Genomic DNA, 20,132 nt, shown 5'->3' on the forward strand with positions numbered 1-20,132 from the left:
CATTAGAGTCTAGCTCTAGTTGCTCCTTAACTTCTAATTGAATCTGTTGCTCAATTCTCTCATTAGTAAGCTGATACTCACGGCTGTTATACTAGTTATATATAGCCCTAAATTAAGCTAATACTCGATGCCTTTTAGCATTCTTAATGCTAGTTGGCCATAGCCTCTAAAATACAGCAAGATTTATCTATAGATCACAAACTGTAGCTATAGCTAAGTGACTATAACGCTAGCTTGTTGTTAAAGTATAGTATTTGTTAAGTTTAAGCAACGTAGCTATACAAGCTAGGCTAATTGTCGTCTAGTTACCAACTGCCTAAATTGTCATTTTAAGTCTCTCAATCATCTTAAGATATTTTGGAATAACGTAGTTTAGAGTTAGGTAGGCGCTTGCTTGCATCTTTTAAGACGGGCTTAAAAAGATCTTAAACAAATCCTTAAGACTCTAAATAATTGTCTAATCTTCTAAAGTAAGAGCAATCTCTCTTATACTTAGATCAAAAGTCTATGTAGCATATATAGCAGTTATAGGATCTTGTAAGTACTTTGTAGTAATAAGCATATAGTACGTAGAATTCCATCGAATTAGCATGTTAAGCGTTAGCTGTTAAGGCTTAAGACTAGCTATAAGTGCTTACCTTTATAGAGCGTCGTTCCATTGCCTTCGATTCTAGAATACATATATATGCCTCCATAGCTTTGCTAGAGTTATCATAATCTCTATATTACTCTCAACTATACGCGGAATCTAAGCTACGCCTAGCTCACATCGATAATCATTAATCTCTGCTAATAGGTTGGCTTTTAAGGCTTTAAGAGTAGCTTAAACTACAAGATTGATAATATAGGCGATATAGCGTACGTTGCCTTCCTTAACAGTAAAGGGCTATAGTTGTTAAGATGAAATTAGATAGGCTTTAGCTAGTTTCTCAAACTTAGAGAGCATTACATTATTAACTAAGGCATTGTCCTGAGTGTAAGTAAAGATAGCTCTTATAATGCCTATTCCGTCTATAACAGCTTATAACTCCTCTATAAGATATTCACCGCTATGAATAGGCTCTTTAAGATGTATTACATTAAGCAAAGCTAACTGTTACTGCCATTTATCATTAATCCAATGACTAGTAACTGCTGCAAACTAAGTATAGTTGCAAGCTGACTAGGCGTCTGTTGTAATTGATATTCGTCCTCTACTCTTAATATGAGAATTAAGCTCTACAATTAACTGCCCTTAGTAATATGAGAATTAGCAGAGCAGCTTACAGCTAACAGTTGTAGTAGATATACTAAGTGTAGTTGGGCTTAGGAAGTGTACTAGTTAACGGTACGTATAGCTCTCTATAATACTCAAAGACAGGTTATTTAATATAATAAATTATATTAACAATTCTCTATATTTTGCTTAGTGGAGTGCTAGCTTGAGTGTAGGCTGTACTCGCTAGCGAGGCTCGAAAAAGGATGATGAATTGCTGCTTAAAGCGCTAGATATACTGATATTGCTGTTCTTGCTATTGTGTAGCTGCTCTAAAGCAGGGTGCTTTCTCTTATAATGCAACTATAAGTTGCTAGTTGAGTTCTAGGTTGCAAGTTAGGGTAGTAGCTTGTAGCTGCAGCCTAGCTAAAGGCATTCATACTATATAGTTAAAGGTGCCGTTTTAAGTAGTAAACGGCTGTATAGCCTTATAGAGAAGAGTGATGTTTTAGTAATAGGCAAACTATGCTGTAGTGGCGGCTATAAGTAGACTAGAGTTCTTAGTGTAGACAGCGGCAGAATAGGGGTATTTAAGGGCGGGAGATTTAATTCTTGATAGCCTATAGGGGCTTCAATATTAGTGGGAGCATCTAACAAAGGCGAGTCGCTTATTTTGTCTACAGTAACAAAGTTATAGTAAAGCAACTCTCAACTCTTCCTATCGACGGTAATGGTAAGCGTAACGATGAATTTTCTATTCTTAGCTATTCTTAGCTATTCTTAGCTATTCTTAGCTATTCTTAGCAGGTATCTGGATATGTATCTATAGATACTCATAGTATCCGGATACTCGTTGAATTCTTAAGGATACAAGTATCTGCATACAAGTATCTAGATACCCTAGATACTTAGGTATCCGTGGGGATCACTGCTATATAAATATATTAAAGATAAGCTATAGGTATAGAAAATAGATTATAGGTCTATAGAGTAAAAGAATAGGCTACTTAAGTAAGAAGACTTAATAAAAGCTCTAATATTTAAGAGTAAGATTAGGCTTAAGCTTAAGTAATTAGAGCTTTAGGCTTATAAGCTTAGCTTTAGCTCTAAACTTAAGCTAGAGCCTAGCTCTACTAAACCTATAAGCTTAGCTCTAGCTCTAAGCTTAAGCTAAAGCTTAGGAGCTTAGTAGAGCTAGGGTCTAGCCTAAGCTCTAGCTTAAGTTCTAGCGTAAGTTTAAGCTTAAGTTTAAGCTTAAGCTAGAGAGCTTAAGAATTAGAGCTTAAGAATTAGAGCTTAAGAATTAGAGCTTAAGTGTTATAGCTTACCTTACTATTAGTATTAAGGAATAGATTAGTTATAAACACATATATAGAAAATAATAGTTATTAGCTAGAAAGGGATAAGGGGTCTTAGTTATTATATAATAGACTATATAGGACCTTAGTAGTCTAGTAAGGTAATAGTTAGGACTATAATAGACTATAATAGTCCTTTATAACATTAGGTATAATACTACTATATAAGTAGATAGTTAGTTCTTAGATAGGAGCTTTATACTTAACTTAATATAGTATTTATTATATACTAGCTAAGCCTAAGACTAAGCTTTAGGCTATAGCTAATCCTATAATTAAGAGAACTATAGTAGCTACTTAAAGAGTAAGGGTTTCTATAATATATAAGTATATAAAGAAGTATAATATCTAACACTTTAATATTAGAACTATAGTCTCTATAAAGGTGCCTTAAGAGGATAGAACCTTAACTAATAATAAAAGGCTCTTTATATACATTCTAAAAGAGCCTTACCCTTATAGATATTAGGTTCTTATATACTCTAGTATTATATAACACCTTATCTCTATAAAGTCACTTAGAGTTATAAAGTAAGCTCTATAGTCTAATATTATTATTCTTATGTTTATAAAGTAAGTAATGCTAGGACTTATAGCTAAAGAGGCTTCTATAAGTATATAGGTTAGAATATTATGTTAATGTAAGGGTTAATGTAGTATAAAGAGGTACTGTTGTTATAAGGAAGTAAAGGAGTGTAGTGTATACTACTATAACGATGATTATGACTATAGCTACTTATTAGGTCTAGCTACCTATATAGAAATTGCTTTAGTTAAGAGGCTAAAGTAGAAGTTGGCAAGAGCAGACACTACTAGACATATAGTATAGAGTAGGCAATTCAATTCAATTCAATATACTAGTCTATTATACTACGTAGTGGTTGGTAGTTAGGCTAGAGCATATATAATCTAGTTATAAAGCTACCACTGTTTTCACCACTAACTTCCCATCGGCATCTCGTGTCTTTCGGGCCATTTCCAGAGCATCCTGAACGAGATAAAGCCCCTTAAACCGGTGAGTTATCATATGAGACATATCGGGTAAAGTCTTGCCGTCTATTGGTGACCTGGTAATTGATGCCTTCGCAATTTCAATTGCTCTTGGGTAAGCATCTGCATATCGCCACGTAGAGACAAGATTGATCTCCCGGACTGAGAGCTCTGAGATTGGCAGTGTATGGTTGGGGATTCCCATGCCAACGAGGATGACGCTTCCGCCTGATGCAGTGGCCTGTGTAGGACCGGTTGTTAGCTTACAGACAAAGCATGACATAGAAAGTCACTTACATAGATGCTAGACTGTAGACACGAGTCGGCGCCTGTGCACTCGAAAGTTCGCTGCATCTTACCTATGGGCTCGCCATCCGGCCACTTCAGCTCCCCAATCTCTGTTGCAGTCGCCTTACTAATACCCAGCTTGTCTTCCAAAGTCTCCCCTCTCTTGGGCTTTACCGCATACACAACAGAAGCAAACCCATGCTCTAGGGCAAAACCTAGGCGGCCTTCATCAATGTCGACCATGACAATATCTTGACAGCCTGCCGCGCGCGCCGCCATAGCACACAGCAGTCCTACAGCGCCGGCGCCGAAGACCAGGCACGCACGCCTATGGGAGATCATGTCCGGCCCTGCCCTATGGACAGCATGTACTGCGACGGCTAGAGGCTCGAGGAGTGCGCCCGCGTCAAAGTCCAGCTCCGGCGGGAGGTGATGCACCCAACACGCAGGGTGGTCCACAAACTCCTGGAGTGTTCCTTGGTAGTGAGGGAACTTGGATCCTGAGCTGCGAAAACGAAGTTCTGGGCATATGTTGTATCTCCCACTGCGACAATGCGCACACTGCTCGCAGGGCACGCCGCACTCAAGCGCTACAGTATCGCCAACCTTCAAGCCTGGTCTTGCTTGGGATGCGAGGGTTCCCACCGCGACGACTTGACCCGCAGCCTCGTGACCGAGACAGAGGGCCTCGCGGACTTGAATACTCCCATTGCAAAAATGGGTATAATAGTGTACGTCGGAACCGCAAATGGTGGTGGAGCGTATGGCGATGCGAACCTCATCGCTGGCAAGAGACGCGAGCTCTCTTGATTCGAGCTTCAGAGCCTTGGCCTCGTGAAGGTATTGGCCGCGGCTCTTCTCAGAAGAGATAATTGTACTATTAGACATTGTGGGTAATGCTCTTTTTGACCGAGGTAAGATATGGAAGGAATTGAATGAAGCGACGATGGAGAAACGAAATACCTTGATGGCCGTTGATGACCTTTAACTCCGGTGGCCGAGGGCGAGGTGTTACGCCCGTTCTTGAGGCTCGCCTCAAGAGCCCCGAAGCGGAATGAGATCTCCGCATTTAGCTACGGCCTAACTATTGTAAGTTGAGATATTATCGTTCGAGCCACCGAAAAGTGGCTAATGGTCTCGGACGTTGTTGCGAGATGCGTTCTCCAAAACAATTAGCGTATGTACGGGATCTAGTTTCCGAACATCTAAATTCGTGGCAATGTCTACCCCGCGAATGCGGATGCGATGGCAATAAACCCCATCGGATTATGATAGCCAGACTGGGGAAGCTAATACTCTTTGCTTCTAGCATGTGGCAAGATGTTTTCGGGTCTCGCAAGTACTTGGTTCCTAGCTCTTTCGAATAGTTAATATATTGTCCTTCGATCCTCTAAACAGAGAACTTATCATCTTGATTTTGCTTCTTAACTAAGTTGTCAACCTCCGCTTCTTATTATGTCGGCACACGGTCTAGATGCTATCATAATCGGCGCAGGGCCGGCGGGCATTGCTATGGCCTATCGCCTGAAGCATGAGCTCAATTTTCACGACTTTCTCATATATGAGAAGCTCAATGGCGTAGGTGGAACGTGGAGGCTAAACAGCTATCCCGGATGGTATGTATAAATCCTAATGAGCTGTATATTCCGCAGTTAGATGCTAAGAGCTGACGAGACACTTCAATTTTGCTAGTGGCTGTGATCTTCAATCACATCTCTATTCCTTCAGCTTCAACCCAAATCCGAATTGGTCAAAGCAGCTGTGCGAGCAGCCTGAGATCCTCCAATGTAAGTTCTATCAAGCTTGTCGTTACCCAATGAACATGGCATTGATTATGAGGCTTCGAAACAAGACTGACCTATGTTAAAATAGACATGGAAGATACGGTTGACAAATTCAACATCCGCAAGCATGTCAAGTCGTCAATCGAGTGTACCGGTGCAAAATGGCACAGCGATATTGCTAAGTGGGAGGTTTTCGTCAAGGACCTCGAATCGGGCCTTGAGTACTCGCGCTTTGCGTCCATCTTCGTCTCAGCTGTGGGGGCTATCTCATTCCCGCGCAACGTCAAGTTCCCAGGCATGGAGAACTTCAAGGGTGATATGTTCCACACCGCACACTGGGATCATTCTGTTTCATACAAGAACAAGCGCGTCGGCGTTATTGGAAATGGCTGTAGCGCTGCCCAGGTTATTCCTGCCGTTGCCCAGAAGGCTGGCTTCGTGAAGCAGTACGCTCGCAGCGGGCAGTGGTTCCATGCCCGGCCAAACAGGCTCAACACTGATTTTGACAAATTTGTACTCCGCTGGGTTCCGCTCTGGCAGCGGCTGCTCCGCCTGAGTATCTTCCTCGAGGCCGACGAGGAGACGACGACCTACTTCCCAACCCCTAAGGGCCTCAAGGCTCGAATCGCGAAGGAGAAGGAGTCTAAGGAATATATCCAGTCCAAGGCGCCAGAGAAGTACTGGCAACACATCATTCCCAAGTTTCCGCTTGGATGCAAGCGTCGTATCTTTGACCCTGGATACCTTGACGCCCTCTGCCTGCCTAACGTTGAGGTGCTTCCCGAAGGTATCAAGGAGTTCACTGAGACGGGTATTATTAGCTCTTCGGGAATCCAGGACGACTACGACATTATCGTCCTCGCCACCGGATTCCAAGTTTCTGAGTTCCTGACTCCCATGGAAATATTCGGCGCAGATGGGCGCTCGCTGCAGCAGCAGTGGCAGGAATGTCGTGGCGCCCAAGCATACCTGGGCACCTACGTCCACAACTTCCCCAATCTCGCCATCATCTTCGGGCCCAATACCTTCCCTGCCAACAACTCGGCCCTGTTCGCGTGCGAGACCCAGGTAGACTACGCCATAAAATCGCTCTTCACGCCGCTGATCGATCGCTGGGCCGACGTCCTCGAGGTCAAGCAGACTGTTGAAGACTACACGACTAATGCCATCCACGAGCAGCTAAACAACACCGTCTTCGCGGGAGGTTGCTCCAACTGGTACATCGGTAAACACGGCCGAAATGCTGCCTCCTGGCCCGGACTGGCGCGGTCGTTCTGGTTCAGTACCTACTTCCCTGACTGGTCGGCCTTCAACCTCGCAGGTGGAAGCAGGTTTTGGCCACTCTACGCTGCTCGACGCTGGCTGACTACCATGAAGCCGCTTACAAAAGTCTTGGTTTCAATAAGCTTTGCGGCGGCAGCCATCATTTATGGAGGTTATGGAGCAAGGCTCCCGGCACTTGCTTCCCTGCGTAGCCTAGCCGCGAGGGTGAAGGCGTTTTAAATCGTATTTTGGGGTGGATTCGTAGACGTTCTTTCCTACTCAGAAAGTAGATTGCTTATGAGATCTTAGCTTTGTGTTCAATCTTAGACGGAGTACTAGTATAGCAGCTAAATATTAGAATGCGTTAATGTCATGCCTGCTCCTATTTATCATAAACGGCAGGTTTCTCAGCTCAAACGTTGGGGGTGTTATCAGGTTAGGTACGCCCTGGACCTCCGAAGTATTTCTGAGTAGATCTCAAGTCTTACAAAGTCCAAACGTCTTTACTTGAGCATCTAAACGCCCAATGAAGTGACCAATTTACAATGCTGCAATTTCACAAGAAAAAAACCTATCAAGAAGGGAAAATTGCAGCTCCAAAAACAAAATGAGAACTCGTGGTGAGGAAAAAGAGCTTTATTTTGCTTCGAAAGTATAGCCGCTCATACTATAGGGTAACCAATTATACATTCAAGCATCCCAATGTCGCACGAAACTTATATTACCATATCCCACAACTCAAATAAAAACCTTTCATATGAGGTTATGAAGGGAAGAACTTGTTTTGAGCGCCTGGCTCTAAGCAGAAAGTACCTGATTCGGGTCGATAAGAATAGGCACTGAAATCAATGCCGTAAGGTGTCTAAATCGAGCTCGCGTCAGTAAAAGCCTTCCTCGTGATACAGCTTCTATGTGGAACTATGTAGAAATACATACTGGCTTAAGGCAAAAGCCCCAGTTTTTCGGTATCACCATCTCTGCCAGATCATCGCGGCGGAGATCCAAGAAGTAAGACAGAAGGACACGCACAACTGCCCGATGTGTCACAAGCAGCACATGATCCTTCCTGCGCTCCAGTTCTAGGATGACGGGCCGTAGGCGGGAGATGAGGTCAACATAGCACTCTCCGCCAAGGCCAGGCCACCTATATAGGAGTTTATGCTGTTTGCGGGCAGTGTAAACGGCAGGTTGACTTGTAGCAATCTCCTCGAACGTCAGCCCAGCCATGTCGCCTGCATTAAGATCGTCAAGCGTCTTCATCTGCAACTTTGTAAAAAGCTTTTCGCAAAATCCTAAAGCGGTTTGGGTGGTCTGAGGCATGGTGGAAGTCCAGATGCAAAAATCGAGAGGGCAAGACCAATTTTTGTGACGCTGTGGGTGTAAGGCGTCCTGTTTCCGTGTCGGATCGTCAACACTGAACCTTGTTGAGTCACGATTCTGAGTTCTATGACTTTGCCTCTTCTTTTCCCAACGTTCGCGCTCTCCGTGGATGAACCGAACGAGTGAAGCTGCATACCGCTGTCCGTTTTCCGTGAGGTCTGATCGCCTCCCTATTCTGCCAGCACTATCGTCTATGCTCTCGCCACCGCTGAATATCCATATTTGACGCTCTGACAAGTTGAAGTTAAGCATATACTCAACCACTCGACTTGAAAGATATCCCTGGATCAAGTGCGTGTTGATCTTCCGGCCAACATCAATCACCTGGAGATAGGGGATCTTGTCTTGCTCTTCAACTTCTCCAAGTGGAACATATGACTTCTCGTAGAAGACGACCCTCTGACGGAAATCCCTAAGGGCCTCATCAGGGTCTTGGCCCCTGTAGTCCGGTCCGTTGAGCTTCAGTTGGAAGTTGTGCTCGAGTATGTCCTGGTCGAAGCAGCAAGTTTCTATGAATAGCACTTCATTTAGAGTGCCACGTTTCCGCCGGATATGTGATAGTAGAATTTGGCGGCGCTCTTGTGTGCTGTTTGTCGCATCAAGTATCCCAATACTGCTGCTATCTTGTCTAGAGAGCCAATTGAGAAGTTCGTCTAGAGTTTTGAGGGCAATCTGGTCGCGAGCTGAGACCAGATCAGCGTTCGTAGGGTCGAAGAAGGCAGCGGAAGAAGAGAATTGACCTCTACTGAGATGTGATTCCTCCGCTTTCTCGCCACTTTGTTCTACATGCGCTTCTGCCCTACGTCGTTCTCCAACGTTGAAGACACGGGCTTCATACTGTAACCAGTTCAGGTATCTGGACAATTTTCTGACGATGTAGCTTTTACCTCTGGCAGGTAGCCCGACCATGATGATCAGCAATTTCGGGGCTGCATCTGCTTCCTTGGCGCAGGGCAGATTAGAGAGTACAGAGCTGCCCATATTCAAGATGGATGACTGATAGTGTCCCCCACCTGTTACAAAGTGCTATCTTTCAACGGGCGGCTTGGGTACAGCGTGGGTTTCCCCTGCCCGGTTTATGGGGCAAGAACAGTGTAACCGGGAGGGCAGAGCTGTCATATCCTTTCCTATTGGAGTAATTAAACCTTAATGCAGCTAACGGATTCAATATCCCGATCGGCGAAGATCTAACGTCCCGGGATTCGAGAGCCGGCGGGGTGAGTGGGGCTGGGAGTCGGATGGGAACAACGTGCGGGGTTCGGACGTGAGCTCCGGGTGGAGATGGGAAACTTGGATTCGTCCCACTTCCCCATACTCTAAGATCTCCGAAATTCCAAACCTCCAAAAGCTATAGACGCAACTTTTGTCTTTGAGCATGGCATAATCCTCAAACTTTCCTATTGCATTGAACTCTAGCTGCTGTAACCTAACACTCTAAATCTCACTTTTTTTATATATCTCGATTTTCAAACAATGTCTTACCACGAACAACATCTACAGAGCGTAAGTAGGCCCATGCTCATTCAAGCAACCTGGGCGTGCGGATAGCTAATCCAAGCCCTTTGTGACTACAGTTGAAGGACAGGAGCCTGTTCTGCGGAGATGCATTCATCGACGGACAATGGGTCTCCAAAGAAAAGAAGTTCGATGTCTACGGTCCGTACTCCCGTAGGCTAGCCATCATCTTTCACCATACTCATGTTGAATAGAGCCCTCATCAGTCGCCGTCTTGGGCCAGGTATCGGACTGCAATCTCGAGGATTTTCAGAAAGCCGTCCAGAGTGCGAATGAGGCACAGCGTAACTTCTATGAAAGTACAACGGGAACAGCAAGGGGAGCACTGTTGAGGAAATGGAACAACTTGATCCTGGAGAACCAGGATGATCGTAAGTATATACAACTTTGACTGAGCTAAGATACATCCTAACATGACTTACAATAGTTGCGACGATCCTTTCGCTCGAAAATGGCAAGACTTTGAGCGAGGCCAAGGGTGAAGTCATCTACGCCGCTAGTTTCATATCATGGTTTGCCGAAGAAGCCACTCGATCCTACGGCACTACTATTCCATCATCTACTTCTCATGCAACTCTCATGACCGTCCGCGAGCCAGTCGGCGTGTGCGGAATCATCACACCCTGGAACTTCCCTGCAGCCATGATCACTAGGAAAGTAGGTCCGGCTCTCGCTGCCGGCTGCTCCGTCGTCATTAAGCCACCCAGCGAGACACCGTACACTTGCATTGCCCTCACCAAGCTGGCCGTCAAAGCTGGTCTGCCTCCCGCAATAATCCAAGTGTGTCCTACCAAGGACAGGCAGGCTGCTACCGAGCTAGCCACGAACCCTCTAGTGAAGAAACTCAGCTTCACAGGCTCGACAAACGTGGGCAAGATGTTAGCCAAGCTGGCGACTGGTACCTTGAAGAAAGTCAGCCTCGAGTTGGGCGGTAACGCTCCATTCATCGTTTTTGACGATGCGAATCTCGATCTGGCTGTGGAGGGTGCCATGTTCTGCAAGTTCCGTTGCACGGGGCAGACATGTGTTTGGTAGGACTATCTTCCCCCCCACTTTCTATACATGTGTATACTACGCACTACACTCTGCGGGCAAGTGGACTATGTACATAATTCTAACGGTGACTTTAGCGCGAATCGGATTTATGTACAGAAAGGTGTGGCCAAGGCTTTCACTGAGAAATTAGTGGAGGCTGTAAAAGCGCTTAAGGTGGGACCGGGTTTGGATTCAGCTACAACCCAAGGCCCATTAGTAAACAAAAATGCTGTTGAAAAGGTCAAGGAGCACGTAGAGGACGCAGTCTCCAAGGGCGCGAGTATTGAGGTTGGCGGCCAGTCATCCCTATCCTCCGGGTTCTTCTACGATCCCACTGTGCTCTCCGGAGTGACCCCAGATATGATGGTCAGCCGAGAGGAAACGTTCGGCCCGCTCGCTCCAATATTTCAATTTGAGACCGAGAAAGAGGTCTTGCAACTCGCTAATGACAGCGAATTTGGGCTGGCCGGATATTTCTTTTCTCAGGACATCGCGCGAGCAATGCGAGTAGCACAGAAGTTGGAAGTTGGAATGGTAGGCGTGAATACTGGAAAGATTAGCGCGGCCGAGGCGCCCTTTGGGGGCATTAAGGAGAGCGGCTACGGCAAGGAGGGCAGCCTTTATGGTCTTGCAGAGTACCAAAATATCAAGAGCATCACCATTGGCAACCAGAATGCTGGGCTCTGAATGGAACACGAATATAAATAGCAATTTTAGTCTGCTTATAACTTTCACTATCTTCTTCGCACGTTATAGTCATTTCGTTCCTGGAGTATTTGACAAGCGACTGAACGAATGTAGAGACCAGTGAAAGAATTCAAGCTTTTCACCGCGGAGTAGCCTTGCCCCATCAATCCACCATTTGCTATTGCCGATAGATGTTGCTGGAAATGCTGCTATGCAGGGATCCGGCCTGGACAGAGTTCCATGGCCAAGCTCGGATTATGGCTTCCGCTATTCGGGAGTGGAAGACATAATCATCTTCCGATGCCGCGCTCGCAAAAGACTACATCTTAAAGGTTGTTAGATTAGATGTTGCTTTTCACTTTATAGACTTTCACACTTTGAAACGACAGCAACTCCACGCAGAAGCCTCATTATGTCGTTAAGGCAGAACGGTGTTCGCACGCACAAGATTGCTTCTATCCCCGGGGACGGTATAGGGGTAGAAGTAATAGAACAGACGATCAAGGTTCTCCGGACCATAGAGGCACTGTTCAGCTCATTCACTTTAGAAATCGACACTCTGGACTGGAGCTCGAAGCGATACTTAGAGCAAGGCAAATACATTCCCGCAGATGGCTGGCAGAGATTAAGTGTCAACGATGCCATCTTGTTTGGTGCTGTTGGATCACCTGGTATGTGCTCGGTCAAGAAGGGAGGATATTTTCAATCCAGAGGTCACATATCTAACATTTTTTCTTAGATGTGCCCGATGATATCTCCCTGTGGAACCTGATTCTGCCGCTTCGAAAAAAAGTGATAACTCTTAAGACAATTCATATCAGACCAGCAGCTGACAGTAGCTCAGTTGAATCAATACATCAACCTTCGTCCAATCCGGATTCTGCCTGGGATTTCAGCTCCGCTAAAGGGCTGCGCAGATAGCGACCTAGACTGGATCATTGTCCGGGAGAATAGCGAGGGTGAATACGCTGGCCAGGGCGGCATCACGCACGATGATACCCCGAACACCATTGCGAACGAAGTCGCCGTCTTCACCAGGGCTGGTATCGAACGCACCATGCACTTCGCATTCAAAGTCGCTCGAGACAGACCCCGAAAGAAACTAACCATGGTAACTAAGAGCAACGCCCAGAGATACGGCATGGTCTTGTGGGATAAGGTCTTTTATGAGGTTGCAAAGGAGTATCCGGATGTAGAGACAGACAAGATGCTTGTAGATGCCATGACAGTGCGGATGGTGCTGAAGCCCAAGTCGCTCGACACCATTGTAGCTACCAACCTCCACGGAGACATTCTGTCGGATTTGGCCGCCGCACTGGCTGGCAGCATTGGGGTTGCTGCTTCCAGCAGTCTAGACCCAACGAGGCAGAACCCCAGCTTGTTCGAGCCGATCCACGGAAGTGCTCCAGACATAGCAGGTCAGGGTATTGCTAATCCCGTCGGGGCGTTTTGGAGCGCTGCCGAAATGCTCCGCTGGCTTGGAGAAGGCGCGGCGGCGGACCTCTTGATGAAGGCCATTGAGACTGTTACAGCCTCTGGTGCTAAGACAAGGGATTTGGGGGGTGCATATGATCTTGCTCAAGTCACTGAAGCAGTCATTGTGGAGATGAAGAGGTCATTCAGCAATGCCAGGAAAATCGTGTCTAAAATCTAATCTAAGAGTTTGGTTAAATTATTACATTACAATTGATATTCCTCCTTGGTATTGTCCCTTCTGACAGTGTCCTCGGAGGGTAGTTCGCTGGGGGTATATTATTAGAGTTATTTTGATGTTCCATTCTTAATCTTCTTTAACTGTTGTATTGTCGTAACTGTATGGCATTATCTCTAACCCCGGAAAATTGATTGACTACAAAAGTGCAAAATCCAGCATTGGCTGGCTTAGCGAAATCGATAGCGATAATACCCCATTAGAACTCAAATCCCCACTATTCTCACTGTCGTCGGCGACGTAAGTGCTGGCCCCCCGATGCCTACGGTACCGGGCGAGTATACTCGTGTTATCATACCGTTTAGGTCTATCTTCGTAGCAAAGCCTAGACCATTGTTGCCCACGGGCAGTCATCTCGGAGGGAATTTCCGTTAATGTGCATATGTATGAGCGGCGGCCCTATGCGGAAACTGAATTCCGGCATCGTTTCATGAAGGACTAGGTATAGGTAGTAGTAATATGGACGCAGCCGTAACGCAGTTATGAGAAGCACGACACCTTGTACCCACTTCGCAAATATGGCACCCTCATACTTCAAACTGAACACAGGAGCCAACATCCCTGCCCTAGGCCTCGGCACCTGGCAATCTGGACCAGGAGAGGTCAAAAATGCCGTGTCGTACGCGCTCCGTACCGGCTACAAGCTCATCGACTGCGCTTTCTGTTACGGCAATGAGTCTGAGGTTGGGGAAGGTATCAAGGAGGCTCTGGACTCAGGTGCCGTAAAGAGAGAAGATTTCTTCGTCACTAGCAAGATGTGGTGTACCTTCTCGTCCAGGGTAGAGGAAAACCTCGACATGAGCTTGAAGGCTTTAGGGCTCGACTATGTCGATCTCTATCTTATACATTGGCCAGTGGCCATGAATCCTCACGGTATGGATGTACAGCTCAGTTGTATGGCCATTTAGGCTGACATGAGAACTTGTTGGTTGTAGGCAACGATATCAAATTTCCCACGCATCCAGATGGCTCCCGTGATCTTGACTTGTCATGGTCACACATCCAGACCTGGAAACAGATGGAGGATCTAGTCGGAACGGAAAAGGTGAAGGCGATAGGGGTGTGCAACTACAGTCTGAAGTATCTAGAGGAGTTGGTTTCCCATGCCACCGTGGTCCCTGCGGTTAATCAGATTGAGAACCACCCCTACCTACCACAAACCGAGGTGGTGTCTTTCTGCAATTCTAGAGGCATCCAAATCATGGCATACTCACCTCTTGGGAGCGCCGGATCCCCTCTGATGAAAGAGTCACTTGTGCAGGCTATTGCTGCGAAGCATGGACTATCTCCCGCCACTGTTCTCCTAAGCTATCACAGTCTGTCCTCCCCTGCTCCTATCGTCTTATTATATTTAATGCTGATACATGATCCTTAGACAAACGCGGCAGCATTGTAATCGCTAAGTCTGTACAGGAGAGTCGAATTGACCAGAATAATAAAATCATTGACCTAGATGCAGACGACATGGAAGCTCTAGAAAACATCTACAAGTCAGCTGGGATCAGGAGATATGTATATCCGGCCTTCAATGTAGACTTTGGCTTTCCAGATAAATCTTAGATAGATATTGATAGCGTGGTTACATAGTACATAGCTGACTCTGTCGGATGTCCAAATACTGATCAGCAATGGATTCAAATGAGATCTTGTTACTGCCTGCTTCTTAGAGATATGTGTGTATTCCATGAGATGGGCTAGTATAAGTAAGGATACAGTGCTATATTGTGTAACAGAGAAAACTTGGCCTGCCAAAAGTTCAAACCCCTCAGATAACTCAACTCTATCCGCTATATATGACATATAGTTGTTTGTGAGCCTAAAGAATACAGCGAATGTCTGTCTAGACCTAGCAACTTCATACATGCTGTATCTGGCCCATAAGGGTCTGCTCAGCCGAAGCGGCTGCAATCCTCATGAAATCCTTCTCTTCCTGCCCGCTTTTATCCCCAAACATGATGTCCATCTGTTCTAGAGTCTTGCCCTTTGTCTCCGGGACGAGAAGCAACGCCCAGAGACCGGAAAGACCACAGAAAAAGGCGAAAAAAATATAGGTCCCGTAACCAATAGTTTCAAGCATGGGAGGGGTGGCGATTCCAACGGTGAAGTTGGAAAGCCAGTTAACGCACACAGAAAGAGCCACACCCTTCGCGCGCTTAGAATTTGGGAACACCTCCGGGGGCAGGCTCCACCCCAAGGGCGAGTAGGAAACGCCATAAACCATAATGAAGCAGAAGGCCATGGCGACTGCTGCCCAGCCAGCAGCCGGGTTTGCTGACCAGTTCTTTGAGTAGACTCCAGCAATAGCAGCAATGACGACGTAGCAGATGCAGGAGCCAAACCCTCCCACGATGGCAAGTGGCCTTCGTCCCACCTTATCGATGACAACGAAGCAGACTCCGACAGCGACAAGCTGCAATACATTAAAGACTCCCGATAGAGTAAGCGCCATCTCGGGCGACTGCCCTATAGATTGGAAAAGGGTGGGTGCGTAGTAGATGAAAGCGTTGATGCCAGAAAACTGCTGGAAGAAGCAGACTCCGCAGCCCACCACGGTTCTGCGCCACATCTTGCGGTCGAAAAGATCAAGCCACGAGAGCACCTCAAGCTTGAAAGAGCCAGTTCCCGGGTGTCTTTGTGCCAAGACCATCTTATTGAATTCGACCTCGGCGACGATGCCCTTGAACTCCTTTTGGACGCGGCTGTCGGAAGGGGGCAGACGCCGCAGCTTTGATAGACTGGTTAGGCATTCTTCGTTGCGGCCGACGAGAGCGAGCCATCGGGGCGAGTAAGGGAAGAGGTGGATAGCAACACCTAGAAATGTGGCGCAGAGCATTTGCAATCCCAGGGGGAGCCTAAACGAGACTTCGCTGGAGATGAATCGTGTACCGTAGGTGATCCAGAATGCAATGACGACGCCAGACACAATGGAGATGGACTCGAGCACGAGAAGTGTTCCTCGTAGATTTGGCGGAGAGATCTCAGAGATGTATAGCGGCGCGCCCTGTGTTATATCCCCATTAGCTTTCCGTACAAAAGCACGCATTTTCAAAACAACAACTTTACAGAGTACATGTTTACATACCATTGCAAGCGTACCAACTCCAATACCTCCAATAGCTCTTCCAACAACCAGGGCACTGTAGCTCTGAGCCGCGGTCTGGATGATGGCGCCGATGTCGAATATAATAACCACAACGGTCAGGGCCCACTTACGCGAGATCCTGTCAGCCAGGTACGGCATGAAGATGCAGCCTATAAAAGCGCCGAGCAGCAGCATGGCAGTCATGAGGCTAGTGCCAAACGCAGTCTTCGTCTGGGGGAAGGCGTCTTGGAACTGTTCCATAACGTTGATAATCGAGATGACGCCCTGGTCGTAGCCGAAGGAGAAGCCGCCCAGCGAGGCGAGGAAGGCGGCACCGAAGACGTATGAGTTGCCAATCAGCCCACGGATGCCGTTTGGCCCATACGCCAAGTTCTCGGCGAAGATATCATCAGCCTCCAGGTCGGTCATGGTCTTGTTCTCGGAGCGTTCCACATGCTCGCTTTGGACCCTTTCTTCAGGCGTCACAGTATCCGAGTCGAGCTTCTTGTCTATGGACATGGCGGACAGAGATTAGATACCTATTTGGCTCTGTTGATAAGTTGTTTTTTTCATGCATATATAGAAGTAAGGAAGGTGTGGCAGGTAGAAGATGATAAAGTTGTCGTGGCAGATAAGTGAGACTATCAATTCTTATATCATTTTGAGACTGTGGGGTCCCCATAGTTGGGGAAGGCCGCTTAGATTGAATGAGACTAAAACAGTCGTGAGTTCGGATATCTCCACTCGGGTCGTAAGGGGGCTGATCATGGAAACCAAATTCCGAGATGCGGCCCATCAGAAACCGGGCCTATTCGTATGCCAACGCGGGGTGGCCAATATTAACTAGACTAAAAAGGAATCTAGTTGGCCCCACCTTCCCCGGAATTTGCAACGGCTCGCTATCAAGAGCCGGCACACTCACAATACTAACTAATCGTCATGACCAACTTTTCGCTTCGCTCAAGGTTGGAGGAAGCCATGTGCGTGGTCGAAGAATGGAGGGTAAGCGATATGCATAGTTTAAACCTAAATTTTATAAGTCATTTTGCATAACGTACTTGCATAGCGAGCGGAACATCATAGCGAGCGGAACACTTTTTCCTAAAATGTAACCATATAACTTAAACATCACTTTTCTCAACTAATTATTATAGAATCTTCTTTAGTTAAAAGCTATACTATCCTTGCTATTTAAGCTTTAAAAAAAGACCCTAAACTCTCTATATAAGACGCTATAAAGATCTATGAAATACCTATGACAACTTTATACTATTAACATGTTAGATAATAATTATAACATAATATGTTATCTAATTTAAGGAAGCTTATAGATCTAGAGGAGTTAGTTATTATTTAATGTATACTTAACCTAGATTTATAAGGATTTTAACCCTAATAGAGCAATGTTTAAGAAATAGCTAATTACCTTTATATAGACTAAAACGTATTACTAGTTAGACTATAATAGGTAGAGAACTTTATAAAGTGCTACCTATAGCTTAAGATAGCTTTTTAATACTAAATTAATTATTAAAGGGCTAAATGTAAAGATCCTAATGTTATATAGGCCTAGTTTATACTTATATAGAATGTTATTACTAAGTATAGTATCTAAGAGGTAGATATCTATAACTTTAATAAGACTAGGTTTTTAATAGGTATACTCTTAAGTATAAAGGTAGTTATAAGCTCTAAATAATGTAGTAAGCCTTATATAAAGTAGCTAGGTAATTAGGAATAGGTTATAGTAATCTAGGGTATATATATAACTAGCTAGGTAGTACCTTTATATATAGTTGTTAAAGGTAAATATTACCTCTTACCCTACTAATTCCTAAAGGATTAGAGGATTTATATAAGTAATAATAGTTAGATAATAAATAAGATTAGGTTAGATTAGATAAAACACTTTAATAAGTATATAAAGGGTTATATAATAGGTATAAATTATCTATTAATACTTAATAGTTATAAAAGTCATTACTTAGCTCTCTTTAAGGACTATTATTAATAGAATTATATTATAATACTCTATAACGTATTTCACAAGCGACTTGCCTACACAAGCGACTCGCCCACTAAAACACTAAAACGCGTCAACTTGACAAATGTAAACATGCCACAACCAACACAAGCCTAATCCTCTAATCAAGAGGATTGAATACTATTGGCTATTAATGCAATCAAACAAGGCCAATTTCGAAGTGTTCGAGCAGCTGCAGCTTTGTACGATATCCCCTAAACGACCTTACGCGATCAGATTCACAGAATGGCTTCTCAACGCGATTCTATTCCTAAATCACAGAATCTGACTTCGTACGAAGAGTCAGCTCTCGTTTAGTACATTCTCGACCTAGATTCACGTGGATTTCCGCCCTAGCTGCAAGCTGTACAAGAAATGGCTGACCTTCTACTCTCCGAACGAGGCAAGAGCCCTGTTAGGAAGAATTAGACTACTAACTTCATAAAGCGTCGTACAGAAATTAAAGCAAAGTTTAGTCGGAAGTATAACTATAAACGAGCAAAATGCGAAGATCTGAAGATAATTAAAGGGTGGTTCTCCCTTATACGAAACATAATTACAAAATACGGAATCTTAGAGCAGGACATCTACAACTTTAATAAAGTAGGTTTCACAATAGGAGTTATTGCTACTGCAAAAGTAGTTACAAGCTTAGAAGCAAAGAGCCGTCTAAAGACTATACAGCCTAGAAATAGAGAGTAGGTGTTAATTATTTAAGGTGTTAATTCGTATAGATGGGCACTCCCGCCATTCATCATTTTCAAGGCGTAGAATCACCTCTCTGCTTAGTACGAGGACTTAGGATTACTACACAACTAGGTAATTACACTAAGTAAGAATAGGTGGACTTCAAATTCAATTAGGTACAAGTGGATTCAACACTTCAATCGGCATACAAATGCTTGTACGGTTGGAACCTATCGCCTTCTTATTCTTAATGGGCATGAGAGCTACCTCTCTGCTTAATTTCAACACTACTATATAGAACGGAAGATAATTACCCTCTATATACCACTACACTCGTTGCACATTCTTTAGCCTCTTGATGTAAGCTGCTTTGCGCTACTAAAGCTCTCGTACGGAAAGCAGATTGAAACCTTCGTACGAAACCAGCTAAACCACATTACAAAGCTCAAGTTCCTCTCTACATTCAAAGAAGCATTCAAAGCTACATTTATAGAGCAGAACATTAAGAGCGGATTCTAGGCTATAGGGCTAGTTCTATACGAGCTACAGACTGTCCTCTCTTACTTAAATCTACACTTAAGGACTCTAACTCCTCCTATAGTTGAGAGTAGCAATTAGACTTCAAAGACTCCTCAAACTATACGGGAGCTTAACTTTTAAATAGAGCACATTAAGAACTGCATCGTACGACATCAGAACAGCTCTCCTACCTCAATTAATGATGCTATTAGCTGCCTTGTTAAAGGGGCAGAAATGATGATGCATTCTGCTATTCTACTCAAGGCAGAGGTTAAGGCTCTACAGGCTGCAAATGAACAGAAAAAGAGGAGGGAAAGGAAGCGTAAGAGGCGTATAATGCAAGGGGGCAGTCTTTCTGTACGAGAGGGAGAGGATATCCTTTAGAGTGCTGAGGTTGATGCTCAACTCCGTACGGAGGTGGCAAGTGAGACTACTCGGCAGGTGGGTTCTATAGGCCGACAGCGGCGATGTGGCACATGTGGTAATATGGGGCATAATGCTCGTACGTGCGAGAGGCGCTAGGAATCAATTGCAATAGAATAAGGGTTATTATATAAGGTGGTGGTAGTGTAGTAGTAGTAATAGTCATATTCTAGTGTTTTGGTGGGCGAGTCG

The 20,132-nt window shown here is 45.0% G+C and overlaps 7 protein-coding genes across 7 annotated transcripts; 4 read left to right on the forward strand and 3 right to left on the reverse strand.

The window, feature by feature from the left end:
- Nucleotides 1-3,466: 3,466 nt before the first annotated feature.
- VE01_01385 (uncharacterized protein) lies at nt 3,467-4,909 on the reverse strand (the record flags this gene model as incomplete). The annotated part of the gene is made up of 2 exons (XM_018270908.2): nt 3,841-4,909; nt 3,467-3,784 (listed from the first exon to the last, which is right to left on the reverse strand). The coding sequence occupies exons 1-2, from the start codon at nt 4,717-4,719 to the stop codon at nt 3,467-3,469; spliced, it is 1,197 nt and encodes a 398-aa protein (XP_018134131.1). The 5' UTR covers nt 4,720-4,909.
- Nucleotides 4,910-5,286: 377 nt separating this feature from the next.
- VE01_01386 (uncharacterized protein) lies at nt 5,287-7,134 on the forward strand (the record flags this gene model as incomplete). The annotated part of the gene is made up of 3 exons (XM_018270909.2): nt 5,287-5,447; nt 5,524-5,618; nt 5,704-7,134. The coding sequence occupies 3 exons, from the start codon at nt 5,287-5,289 to the stop codon at nt 7,116-7,118; spliced, it is 1,671 nt and encodes a 556-aa protein (XP_018134134.1). The 3' UTR covers nt 7,119-7,134.
- Nucleotides 7,135-7,583: 449 nt separating this feature from the next.
- VE01_01387 (uncharacterized protein) lies at nt 7,584-9,490 on the reverse strand. Its single transcript, XM_018270910.2, has 2 exons — nt 7,815-9,490; nt 7,584-7,740 (listed from the first exon to the last, which is right to left on the reverse strand). The coding sequence occupies exons 1-2, from the start codon at nt 9,237-9,239 to the stop codon at nt 7,642-7,644; spliced, it is 1,524 nt and encodes a 507-aa protein (XP_018134133.2). The 5' UTR covers nt 9,240-9,490; the 3' UTR covers nt 7,584-7,641.
- An 84-nt stretch (nt 9,491-9,574) lies between these two features.
- VE01_01388 (uncharacterized protein) lies at nt 9,575-11,502 on the forward strand. The gene is made up of 5 exons (XM_018270911.2): nt 9,575-9,761; nt 9,833-9,914; nt 9,968-10,144; nt 10,201-10,804; nt 10,904-11,502. The coding sequence occupies exons 1-5, from the start codon at nt 9,732-9,734 to the stop codon at nt 11,493-11,495; spliced, it is 1,485 nt and encodes a 494-aa protein (XP_018134130.1). The 5' UTR covers nt 9,575-9,731; the 3' UTR covers nt 11,496-11,502.
- Nucleotides 11,503-11,907: 405 nt separating this feature from the next.
- VE01_01389 (uncharacterized protein) lies at nt 11,908-13,149 on the forward strand (the record flags this gene model as incomplete). The annotated part of the gene is made up of 3 exons (XM_018270912.1): nt 11,908-12,166; nt 12,235-12,287; nt 12,340-13,149. The coding sequence occupies 3 exons, from the start codon at nt 11,908-11,910 to the stop codon at nt 13,147-13,149; spliced, it is 1,122 nt and encodes a 373-aa protein (XP_018134129.1).
- A 562-nt stretch (nt 13,150-13,711) lies between these two features.
- Nucleotides 13,712-14,766, forward strand: GAR1_1 (H/ACA snoRNP pseudouridylase subunit; the record flags this gene model as incomplete). Its single annotated transcript, XM_018270913.2, has 3 exons — nt 13,712-14,079; nt 14,142-14,522; nt 14,582-14,766. Exons 1-3 carry the CDS (start codon nt 13,725-13,727, stop codon nt 14,764-14,766), a joined length of 921 nt encoding a protein of 306 aa, XP_018134107.1. The 5' UTR covers nt 13,712-13,724.
- Nucleotides 14,767-14,922: 156 nt separating this feature from the next.
- VE01_01391 (uncharacterized protein) lies at nt 14,923-17,028 on the reverse strand. Its single transcript, XM_018270914.2, has 2 exons — nt 16,289-17,028; nt 14,923-16,207 (listed from the first exon to the last, which is right to left on the reverse strand). Exons 1-2 carry the CDS (start codon nt 16,805-16,807, stop codon nt 15,062-15,064), a joined length of 1,665 nt encoding a protein of 554 aa, XP_018133969.1. The 5' UTR covers nt 16,808-17,028; the 3' UTR covers nt 14,923-15,061.
- Nucleotides 17,029-20,132: the final 3,104 nt, after the last annotated feature.

The sequence above is a fragment of the Pseudogymnoascus verrucosus genome (assembly GCF_001662655.1).
Source record: "Pseudogymnoascus verrucosus strain UAMH 10579 unplaced genomic scaffold scaffold_4, whole genome shotgun sequence".
NCBI lineage: Eukaryota > Fungi > Ascomycota > Leotiomycetes > Thelebolales > Thelebolaceae > Pseudogymnoascus > Pseudogymnoascus verrucosus.